At 46.1% G+C, this 10,480-nt stretch overlaps 4 protein-coding genes across 4 annotated transcripts in view; 1 reads left to right on the top strand and 3 right to left on the bottom strand.

Moving 5' to 3' along the window:
• Window positions 1–1,307: 1,307 nt before the first annotated feature.
• Pmar_PMAR002095 (SNARE protein, putative) lies at window positions 1,308–2,424 on the top strand (the record flags this gene model as incomplete). The annotated part of the gene is made up of 7 exons (XM_002765511.1): window positions 1,308–1,393; window positions 1,567–1,689; window positions 1,735–1,819; window positions 1,912–1,976; window positions 2,030–2,145; window positions 2,246–2,321; window positions 2,370–2,424. 7 exons carry the CDS (start codon window positions 1,308–1,310, stop codon window positions 2,422–2,424), a joined length of 606 nt encoding a protein of 201 aa, XP_002765557.1.
• Window positions 2,425–4,120: 1,696 nt separating this feature from the next.
• Pmar_PMAR002094 (hypothetical protein) lies at window positions 4,121–5,438 on the bottom strand. Its single transcript, XM_002765510.1, has one exon. The coding sequence runs from the start codon at window positions 5,427–5,429 to the stop codon at window positions 4,464–4,466; it is 966 nt and encodes a 321-aa protein (XP_002765556.1). The 5' UTR covers window positions 5,430–5,438; the 3' UTR covers window positions 4,121–4,463.
• Window positions 5,439–7,016: 1,578 nt separating this feature from the next.
• Window positions 7,017–9,751, bottom strand: Pmar_PMAR002093 (conserved hypothetical protein; the record flags this gene model as incomplete). Its single annotated transcript, XM_002765509.1, has 11 exons — window positions 7,017–7,055; window positions 7,105–7,242; window positions 7,571–7,702; window positions 7,892–7,999; window positions 8,050–8,124; window positions 8,181–8,283; window positions 8,442–8,548; window positions 8,943–9,051; window positions 9,100–9,227; window positions 9,274–9,345; window positions 9,608–9,751. 11 exons carry the CDS (start codon window positions 9,749–9,751, stop codon window positions 7,017–7,019), a joined length of 1,155 nt encoding a protein of 384 aa, XP_002765555.1.
• A 117-nt stretch (window positions 9,752–9,868) lies between these two features.
• The window catches only part of Pmar_PMAR002092 (60S ribosomal protein L32, putative), a gene marked incomplete at its 5' end in the record, with an annotated part of 861 nt that continues 249 nt past the window's right edge, over window positions 9,869–10,480 (bottom strand). Inside the window, 3 exons of the mRNA XM_002765508.1 lie at window positions 9,869–10,103; window positions 10,152–10,295; window positions 10,354–10,480. Of these exons, the coding sequence (XP_002765554.1) occupies window positions 9,936–10,103; window positions 10,152–10,295; window positions 10,354–10,480 (439 nt within the window). The 3' untranslated portion in view covers window positions 9,869–9,935. The remainder of the gene's footprint in view (window positions 10,104–10,151; window positions 10,296–10,353) is intronic.

The raw sequence follows: 10,480 nt of genomic DNA, 5'->3' as shown, positions 1-10,480 counted from the left end.
ACTTGCATTGACTGCAGCTCGCCTCTCGATACACTGACAAAACTCTCAGAACTCTCGGAGATGCTCCACAACGTCTCATCACGAATTGACCTCGTGTGTCCGCTCTCACTAGATTCAGCGTCGCCGTCGTCGTCTTGTGAATTGACGTTCGTATCACTATCCACCACAGCAAAAGAGTTTTCATGCTTGTCACTACTACTAGGAGGTAGCTCGGAAGATGCCGAAGGCTTCTCTCGTTCATCTGGGTTACTGCTATCTCGCCGAAAGAAGTCGACAATCTTCGTGAACACATCGTGGTCCTCTGACGCGACAACCTGCGTTTTCTCAACCTCGTCGTCGCGTTTATCCACTAACAAGTTCGGACCGCTCAAATCATCGGCTTCAACACTTTCCAGTGGCCCCTCTTGTATGAGATTCGGTGAACTCCCAAAGTTATTTCGCGAACTCCCTCGTGAATTCATACTCGCGCTTTCCTGTTGCTGTACTTCCCTAACATGAGCTATCCACTTTGCAGCAGCAGCGTTGTGCTCGTCGCTAGTAGGTTCAATCGGTGTTTCATTTGACTCATTGTCGTCATCATCTTCCGAATTCTCGTAAGCCCCCAGAGGCGGCAGTCCACTATCAAGCACTCTTGATTGCTTCTCAAGACTCAGGCGTCGATCTATCGAGTTGATGCTTTTGAGTCGTTTATTGATTCCAGTCCGGCCGAGGCTTCCAAAAGGAACGAATGGTGTACGGTATAGGCCAACGACCGGCTCATGTTCGTCAGGCATGGTTTGACACTCGATAGATTCAGTCTTGGCCGTTCTGAACCTGAGGGGACAACCGATTCGTTTTTCATCGAGTCAATCTGCAGATGTATGGGGTAAGAAATACCAATATCGGATTTTCTCGCGCAGTTCTGATGAATCGTTGGTAACGACTGAGTTACTCAAGGAAGAGAGAGTTCACTTACGCTTCATCGACGGCTGCGGCTCCTGACAGTATCGTTTGCGATCCTATTGATGTCATCGCTACCTGCTACCGCAACGATAATCATATTTTAGGCGTGCGCGATATATTGTGAGAATCTTGCAGAATTCAGTTGAATGCGAATCGCATGATATGTGCTGTCTCGACAGCTTTAACGAACGGTAGTTCATGAATCTATTGGAATCTATTCGAAGGGGTTCGTCCTCCTGATAAAACAGCGTTTGATAACCAGGGCTTCACGATTCCTTTGCCGCTGTGCTCTTCGGGGTGATGATGAATGATGTATTTCTCAGTGGTGTTTTTATTCTCCACTACTATAGTTGTCTACCGTTACGATGCAAATTCTAGCCTGCATTCTGTACAAATATGAACCGGATAAGGCTACTGAGATAGCGACATTCTACGACCTACACAAAATATCGTAATACGGGTCTAGGTCCGAACTGGATGAGCTCACTGGCGGCTCGTGTTGCTTTCACACGCAAATGATTTTCCTGTCCACTTCGACGTTGAGTACTTACATCAGCCCTGCTCACTGTGATATCAATCTCTTGTATAGTAATGGATCCCAATAGTGACATGGACGGCTCATAGATACTTCCAGCGGAAGACTGTGAAGGAGTTCATTAAGTTTCACGCTCGAGCAATCGTCTCTCGAACTACCAAAGGCCAGAGGCAGAGCGTTCAGTTCGAACAGAACATCGGTAAATGTCATGTGTAGGTTGTCGAAGAAGCGCCCGTTTGTGTATTCAATTTGCTCAGTTATGTCGCTCCGGACGGCTTGGGAGCTGCGTGCCTCACAGATGGGGAGTATCCTATGCGCGTTGCCTTCGCGTTCATCAGTGAGGTACTACATAAAAATTTTTTCTCGTGGTTTTTTATTTTTTTATTTCACTGTGGCTTTGGCATAGTTGGTGGTGCAAGGAGTTTCTTCCTCAGTTGATGCGGGGGTTCGAGAGCAAACACCCTGTAGTTGAGTGGACGAATGTTAAAAAGGATACTTAGTAGATTCTCTTGAGCCAGTGAGACTGCATGTGTGATGCTGTGATGACTTCAGCATTGATTATCCTGAGGGTGACGAGTTGATGGAGAAGTTCCAGGATCCAAGCCAGGCTGATAAGATCGCCCAGATTCAGAAGGAGCTGGATGATGTGAAGGGCGTCGTCATAAAGAGTACTACGACCCTTCTCTCGTGAGCCAATGTGCATCCATACGGCGTTAGACTTGGCACTCACGTTAGTGTACGAGTGTTTTTATACGTTTCTTTTTGCAGGCATGGACGACATTTTGCGAAGGGGGGAGACTCTTGACAGTTTGATGCAGAAGTCTAATGACCTCAGCAACACTTCGTAATATCGCAGGAATTTTGTGGCGCAGTGAAAGATCTTCACATGTAGATACCAGTTCTACCGTACTGCTAAGAAGAACAATCAGTGTTGCAAATATTATTAAGCTTTTGTCATCTTGTAAAACTACACCCCTTCTGGCAGTGTGATTCAGGACTTGCGTTAATGGTATCTAGTATAGTGATGGGAACTGGGGATATGGACTTTGGTGACTGTAAATTACAGTCACCAAAGTTCAGGACGGGTTCAACACGATGACAGTCTGTAGTCGTGCTCAACCCCTCGTAAGAGATTCAAAATCAAGTCAGGCAATTTTGAAGTAAATTTACGCACCACATATCACTCAACGACGGCGCCTATTTTACCTTGTCGTCCGTTCCATCAATGGATGGGGGGTATAATGCCTATATAGCATGGCAGATATTAATGGTCCGACAGTGGGCACAGGGTGTTATACATGTCACCATGTGATTCACATGATAAAGTAAAGAAGTCGCTACTCTTGGGATCGAACCCGGCTGCTTAGTGAAAAGCAATACACTGTTGACACGCAGAGACATCGCGTTGTTGGCGTATAGTTAAGCTATGTACCTCCAGTTGGCCAAACTCATCTGGTGGTCGTGACGTCCGTTGATGCTTGCGGCACTCAGGACTTTGGTCTCCCATCGAAGCTCACTGTAATGGTGTCAACGGAGTGCAACCCCTATTTGAACATGGAGGGATACCATTGTGAGAGAGCCTTTTTGTGTTGATGTATAGCACTAGATTTGGCGAGATGTTATAGATATACTTCCCAGTCAAGTTAGTATTTCGAGGCGCGATTTTGATATGTGTATGCTGAGAATATGTGGAGAAAATATTCCCCCACTTTTCGACTTCTCAATAACTACGAAGAGTTAGGCTCTGAACCTTGGAGGTTATATCATGCGAAGCACCTCCCTGAGCCGCAAGATGGTACTCGTCAAGGGGTCGTTGAGGCGACTGTGGACTAGTCGAAAAACCGGATATGCTAAGAAATGTGGTGGGGTATATAGTGACATAGCAAGACCATCGGGTGGAATTATCCATACCTGGCAGAGCCAACTGAAGATCATTACCCTTACCGGGAAATACTGCGAAGAACAGTGCCCTTCGAGCACCATGTCTTCTTGAAACTTTTGGGCGGCTAAGTCGGCTAGTTCGACGATCTCATGTATTCTCTTGTTGATATGAGGATGCACATCCGCAGTCAATCATGCCGCTAGTGTTGCCAACATCACCCCAGATACCGCGAAAGCTGCACAACAAGACCGCCTGATAGTGGGAGCTGGAAGCCACAGTGTTTGCCACGTCTACCGTTGCGAACAACGCCAAGTGTTGCCAACAGAACACCGGGAGGAAATATCCATATCGCTGATTGATTGTTCGGGGGAATCAACGAGAGTATTGAACTAGAAGGTGGAGCATTCGCAATGTCACTCATCCGTAAGAGCTCGTCGTAGCTGTACTCGTATGGAGTTCGAAACACTTGTCAGACTTGGACGTATATTGTCAAACCCGTTCATGATACGAATGGCCGTGTCAATCTTACTTTTGATAGTGTCACTCTTGGATGTAATGTTCTCACAACGTGTCGAACTTAAAGTTCGTACTGTTCATCCTGAGGATGTGTCAAACTAGAATGCTCCTTGTCAATCTCAAGTCGAACCTCGTCCTTCTTGTGTGTTCACTTGTCAAACTTCTGGTGAAAAGGTGTAGAAAATCTTCATTCATTGTTATGTGAGATCAGGCTACTCCCATCAACGCAACACCAAGTAGACTAATGCCGAAAATCAAAGTCGTGCATAAGCCGCTGCGCTCGATAACGAAGAGTGGAAGCTATTAAGCGATTACGAGCGAAACTAGCAGCCAACATGACAACTGCTTCAACCCACCACTAAATGCAGGGCTGACTCTTCGGCTAGTGCTATTCCTAATCATTATTCATTCACTTATATTATTCCTCAAAGCATCCAAAAATTATGTGTAATAATACGTGACGCACGACCATGATAACTACGTAGTATTGAAGACAGAATCACATAGACTACAAAATGGGAGAGATGATCAGTTCATCATAATCCTATAACATGCACCATTTTGAGGTCTAATTCAAATGAATTTGCCTCAACACAAAGTGTCTCGCTGGGCAAAATCACAGCCGTCGTATAATTCAAAACGAAGAGAGACTCCCGGTCTGACAATGAGGTCGCCATTACGGGTTAGCGACAAGGCTCTTAAAGGCGACAAGTCGTCAGTAAAGACCAAGAACCCAGTCTCTGGAGCAGCCATGTTATAGCTCAATGCACGGGTTGAAGAAGGGTCAGAATTGTAGGAGGAGGAGACCCTTGAAGGGAGCATTAATACATGTTTAACACAGCCAACATCACCAAGAAGAGCTTCAATAAAACACTTGATTGTAACAGAATTCTCAACGCCAAGCCGGCCTGCTCGCTTAACCATGAGTACACGGCTCTTCTTCTCATAACGTAGGACCCGCACAGCGTCTCGATAAGCAATCAATGCACAACAACCCGAAGATCCATCCTTGGCTTCAAAGGACTTGTATATTTCAATACTATGCTCTTCCTTAAGAACATCGGGGTGATAAACCTCTACTGTTGCCAAACCCTCCACGGCAAGGGAGCTCGTAAGATCCACGTCAAAGTGGAGTAATGCGACAGCTCTCTCAACCCCTATAGAGCCCAGTGTCAAGCTTCCCGATAGGACAAGAATCCTTCGCAGTGCGCCACCCAAACGCGTCATAATATAACCCAAATCGAGCGAGCCATGGTTTGGAACGATCTCGATCAGCGGTCCCAAACCGGACACGTATAGAATCTCCGCGCTCCTATCCAGCTCAGTGCGGTCACTGCAGAAGGCGACCTCAGGCACCAGCTCACGGGAGGACTGTTGTAGGACTTGAACCTCAGGGGTAACTGGGGGTAGCTTAGGACCGATCACAGCACTATGAGATGCCGTGTCGGAGGGCACAGAGCTCACAGATGATGGAGTGAAGGTGGCGCTTGTCATGTCAGTGCGTCTTCTTGAGAGAACTGAGAGTGACGGTGGCAACGGTTTGGTGGAATCCATATTTTTCAAATAATGGAGTGGATAATCTGAAACCCGGACTTCGAAAAAACGTGAAAATCTCGAAGAAACCATGAGGGATGTCTCTAAGGGGCAGACTCCAGAAACCAAAAGCGGTATTGGGAAATATGCGCACGTGTTGGTGACGATGAGAAAATTCCGAGGAATCCTTGGGGGAATATTTTACCACTACCCTCAATTGTGTAGAAATTGTCTTGAGAAAATCGACCAACACCGATCAATCGTGTAATAAAAACACAGAAACGTCAATTCACAGGAAACTGCCCACTATATACGTCCATGCATTCCTCCCAAGGTGTTTTCACTAATTCTGACGATAACATAGCAACTGATGCATAACTGAGTACCCCAATTATCAATCACGAGATCCGTAACAGGCCGTTCTCAAACGCTAAGGAGCAACCGACATAACCGATTTCGTTTTCGTCCATGGCTAGTAGCATTCAAAGTACAGCATCAGTTACTACAACTATGCTCCGACAAAAATACTTTCATACCGTACATTTCATTGCTCTCGATAAGAACAGAAAGACCCTCTCAGACGTGACGAGAGACATCCTCATGTTAACATCCCCCCATTACTACGTCAAAGCATAAGCGTATGAAAACAGCATAAATGCTCCTACAACTCCCCCGAGATGATAGATTAATTCAATACTATCGCCACAGATCAAACTATATTCAATAAGTAGACAATCATAACGAATGATTCTCAATAATATTCAGTTCAGTAGCGAGGCGATTACAAACGACTTTAATTGAAAACGTTACTCCTACAAGACTCCCTCACCAGCAGTAATGTGCTATGGTCAAAGCAAGGCCCCTTTTTCTAGAACCCCAGATTCCCTCCACTTTTCTCATTCTTACAGGCTTCCTCTTTCCTCTCCTAAAAACTATATCTGCAATACAATTCTGTTTGATCCTCGTCTAACACTCTCACGTGCACGCATGCACAACTTGTGCATGCGTGCATATTCTTCACATCATGTCAAGGCGACAGACACCACGCCCTAGAAACACTCCATTCTTACCCGTCAGTGTTCATCCCCTAATTTTCACACTATGACCAGGAATGCGAACTGCGGTGCATAGGGAGGGAGAGGCTTCGGGTCTCGTTAACTATTGGAGGAATCGGATCCGTTGCCGACCATATAGGTAACGTAAGGGTAGCCGATGGATCAAACTCGAACTATCTTGAATATCAATAAGTCTAGACTAGAGAAACGAAATGATAAGACCACTAGTCTAGTTCACTTAACTCCAATGAACGCCTTGCACGCATGCTCACGTTCCTAGCTGGAACAAGTTTCCGCACAAAGCGTGGCGCACAACTGCTCATCTACGAATAGAAAGGTAGCGAAAATCAGGAGCCCTCATCATCGACTCCTACAACGAACGCAGTTGTAGGCGTCAATTGAGAGCCACGTTCTTCCCTTAATAAGAGACAACATACGATAGTTTAAAAATCAACTCTGAAAGATATGCCTCCAAACGCGGCTTAAGTCAACTGAACACCGCGGACGGGTTTACTAGAAAACGTACAACAGGAGATCGGAAATATTCAACAACTCAGTAAGGAGAAGCTCTACGAGACACCGATCGACGAACCTGAATGAACGATGGCTACCTTACAACTACCGCTCTTCGATGAACTTACACCATCCTGTATCGGTGGTCCCATCGGTATCCCCTCAGCTTTACCGCAAGCATGTGCCTCTTTAAACTTCGACTCAATCGCATTATAGTCCATCTGGCCCGACAGCACTTGCGAGGCTAACATCATTCCTACTTTCACCTGAGGGGAAACACTCTACTCACAAACTCTCACATCCATCGAGTATTAACAAATACTGCATGATGAATTCCCTACCACCACAAGGCCTATGTTGAGAATTCTCAACCACAGTGGCGCGAGAAAAGAGCCCCACCCCTCGTAATTTCGCGGCGAGTGACAACACAGGTACCATTTAAAAGCCCTCATCGAGCTCTCTCCAACGCTGTATAAGCCTCTCTGCAAAACCCGGAAAATTTCCACAACAGATCGAAAAATGTATTATTCTCAGTAGCCTCACCGACCAACCCGATCATGCAATAGGAAAGGTCGACCAACAGACTCTCCCCACCTGTTCAGCGTTGCCAACAATTGTGAGCATGTTGTCATCAGCGTCAGCATCGGGCCGAGCCAAGGTGATCTCCATACGGCAGCCACTCCTTTTCTTTAAATCATCGATCACACAACTACGATAGCCTCCCATCTACACATAAAAACATACACGTTTTCAAGAAAAGACTATGAGGAAAATCTACAAAATTCTTTCAGCCTTTCTACCCTTCTATTCGCGTTGATTCTTATAATACATTTCCTCACTATCTCTCATAAGCTCAAGAATCCAAACCTTTTCTCCACATAGTCGCTTCACCAAAACACCACGACACTTTCTCACCTTCCTCGCATTAGTTGCATTCATCGGTAAGAACTCCTGAGACTCCTCAGGACCCGGTATCGGCTTTTCACAGGTGAATATAACCTCCTCCAGCTCCCTTATCGCGGCCTACACACCAAAGCATAGACCCTATATCTCCATCGCATAAGCAATCGTACGTCTACTGCCGTTTGAGAGGCACTTTCCAATAGCAACGTAGCTTGGCCAATCTCACCTCGACCCGCCAGCTCGCTCTGAAAATGTTAAAAAATATATATACATAGTCGAACTCCTATACCACTCGTCTCACAATTTGTGTTGAAGTCTCCCGGCTGATTCTGCGGAGCACATCGTTGTCCACGCCCATGACCTTTTCGTAAGCAAAACTCGGGATTTCAAACTTCACCATAGCACTGAAAATGACCATCCCAAATCGATCAACTGGGCGTTGCTTTCTACAGCTGCAACTCCAACACAAATTAAAACTAAAATTCGATTTTGATCACCCCGATTTTCGTACTTTGAATTCATCATTCCAGCAACTGTCCTATCACCCCCATAGGAGCCGTACCCCGGGGGCGCGGGAAGCGGACTTTTCCAATTTCTGCCGGGATTTTCATAGGGCGAATTCCACTGCCCTTGAGGGTTCATCGGGCCGTCAAAGCGACCCCCCGAGCCCTTCCCTCCGTTCATATCATAAAATTGAGAATATCTTTCGGGAGTTCCAAAATTGCCTTTACCCGCCGGGAAAATTGCGGCTCCACCGCCTTTTCTTCGCATTTCGTGAGTTGGGTCAAAAAGTCGTTGTCCAGTTCTTTCCGAATATTTTCGGATAACTCCACCCACATCGAAATTTCCATTAATAACTTCGTTCACCAAAAATGCGCCAATTGCGCACTGAAAATGAAACACACGAAATTCCCAACAAACAAGAAATTCGATTATATATCAAATTTTCGCACACGAATAAAACACCATAAAAAGCCTTTATTCCTAATCTCACTAACGACCACGGAGTCCTCCATGAAATCTCAACTATCACCTCAAAGGGCGTGACAATATAAAAACCTACCGCTTCAGGAGGCCCCACAATTCGCGCATACTTCATCTCGCCGCTAGGCACCTTCACAACCACATCCATACGACATCCACTTCTCCGCTTCAGCTCATCGAGCACGCACCTGGAAACTCCAATACACCACTCCTCAACTCGCATATATGCAACCTACGCCCGAGGACCAATAACATCACCGACTCTATCTTCAGGCAGTGGCACACGTTTTTCCGTGTCACCAGGGCGGAAGAAATCGCAGGACTCGCAAGACTGTATGATCTCATTCAACTGCTCAACGGCTCTCTGTAGATATTAACATCGTGAGCGAAGCGCTTATCGATTATCCCACCTCAATTTGATCCCCATGAGCTGCCGTAACAACAAAACGACTGAATCCTTGCTCCTTCGTGCTCTGATCTACCTAAAATGCAAGACCACACTGATACTAACAAGTCCGAGTAAACGCCATTGAAACATAACCTCACTCATACATCATCAACCACATATAGCTATCATCAAATCGTAAGAGGCACTCATTAGCTGCTACTACTACTACTACTACTACTACTACTACTACTACTACTACTACTACTACTACTAGAAGTTAAGACCTACATTTCCCCTCCCCCCGTGGGAGCATGGAAACAAGGATAGTCTAAAATCGAGAGTATGCCAAGAATCACCTCAATTCGAACTCCTGTCTCATGTCTTATTCTCTTTATATTATCGCCTCCCTTTCCAATCGCTTTGCCCACTGCTTTCTGAGGTACTTCAACAACCCTCTCCACAGAGTTCTCCAACTCCCCTGATCGTGAGAAAGACGACATCAGCACCGATAAACCGTACTACTGCTGATCTCGACCCCTACGATCACATAACTATAGCCACCCGAAACAACCCTCAACCGTAATTGTAGTCTCACAAAACACAAAGCTTATTCAACTCAGGGTAACTCGTTGGTTGACCAGCACCATTTCCTTGCCAGAAACAACAATCACTTCGCAAAGTGATTTAGTTCGTCTCCTCAGTGGCCATCCTAGCGCTCCTGTTGAGGACCTGGACACCGATCTGATCGGCGCGCTCGATAATAGCCTTGCGAGTGCGGCCAGAGAGGTTGCTAGCAAGAACAGCGGCATACTTCTCGTTGTGCATCATCAAGAGCTCGATATCAGCAGGAGACTGAAAACAACAACCTCATAATACACTCAACACCACCACTCACACTACCCTAATCTGGAAGGCGTACTTGCCGTTGGAGAGCTGATACTTGGTGCGCTTGTCCGAGCCGTAACCGATGTTAGGCATCAATGTGGTGCCACGGAAACGACGACGGATACGGGAGTCGATACCCTTAGGCTTCCTCCAGGACTCCTACAAAGAGAAGATATATAAAGTCACTTCATCGAATGAAACCGTCCCCCCGAGTTACCGGCACACGCATGAAGTTATCAGACTGATGACGTCTGAACTTATTCGTCTTCTTCTTCACAATTCTCTTCACAGCAGCGCCATAGTGCTTAGTAACGATGACAAGTACAACCAACTGGGCCGGGCTT

Source organism: Perkinsus marinus (genome assembly GCF_000006405.1).
Source record: "Perkinsus marinus ATCC 50983 genomic scaffold scf_1104296975500, whole genome shotgun sequence".
Lineage (NCBI taxonomy): Eukaryota > Perkinsozoa > Perkinsida > Perkinsidae > Perkinsus > Perkinsus marinus.
Note: the sequence above shows the minus strand (reverse complement) of the source record. Positions and strands in the feature narration are given on the sequence as shown.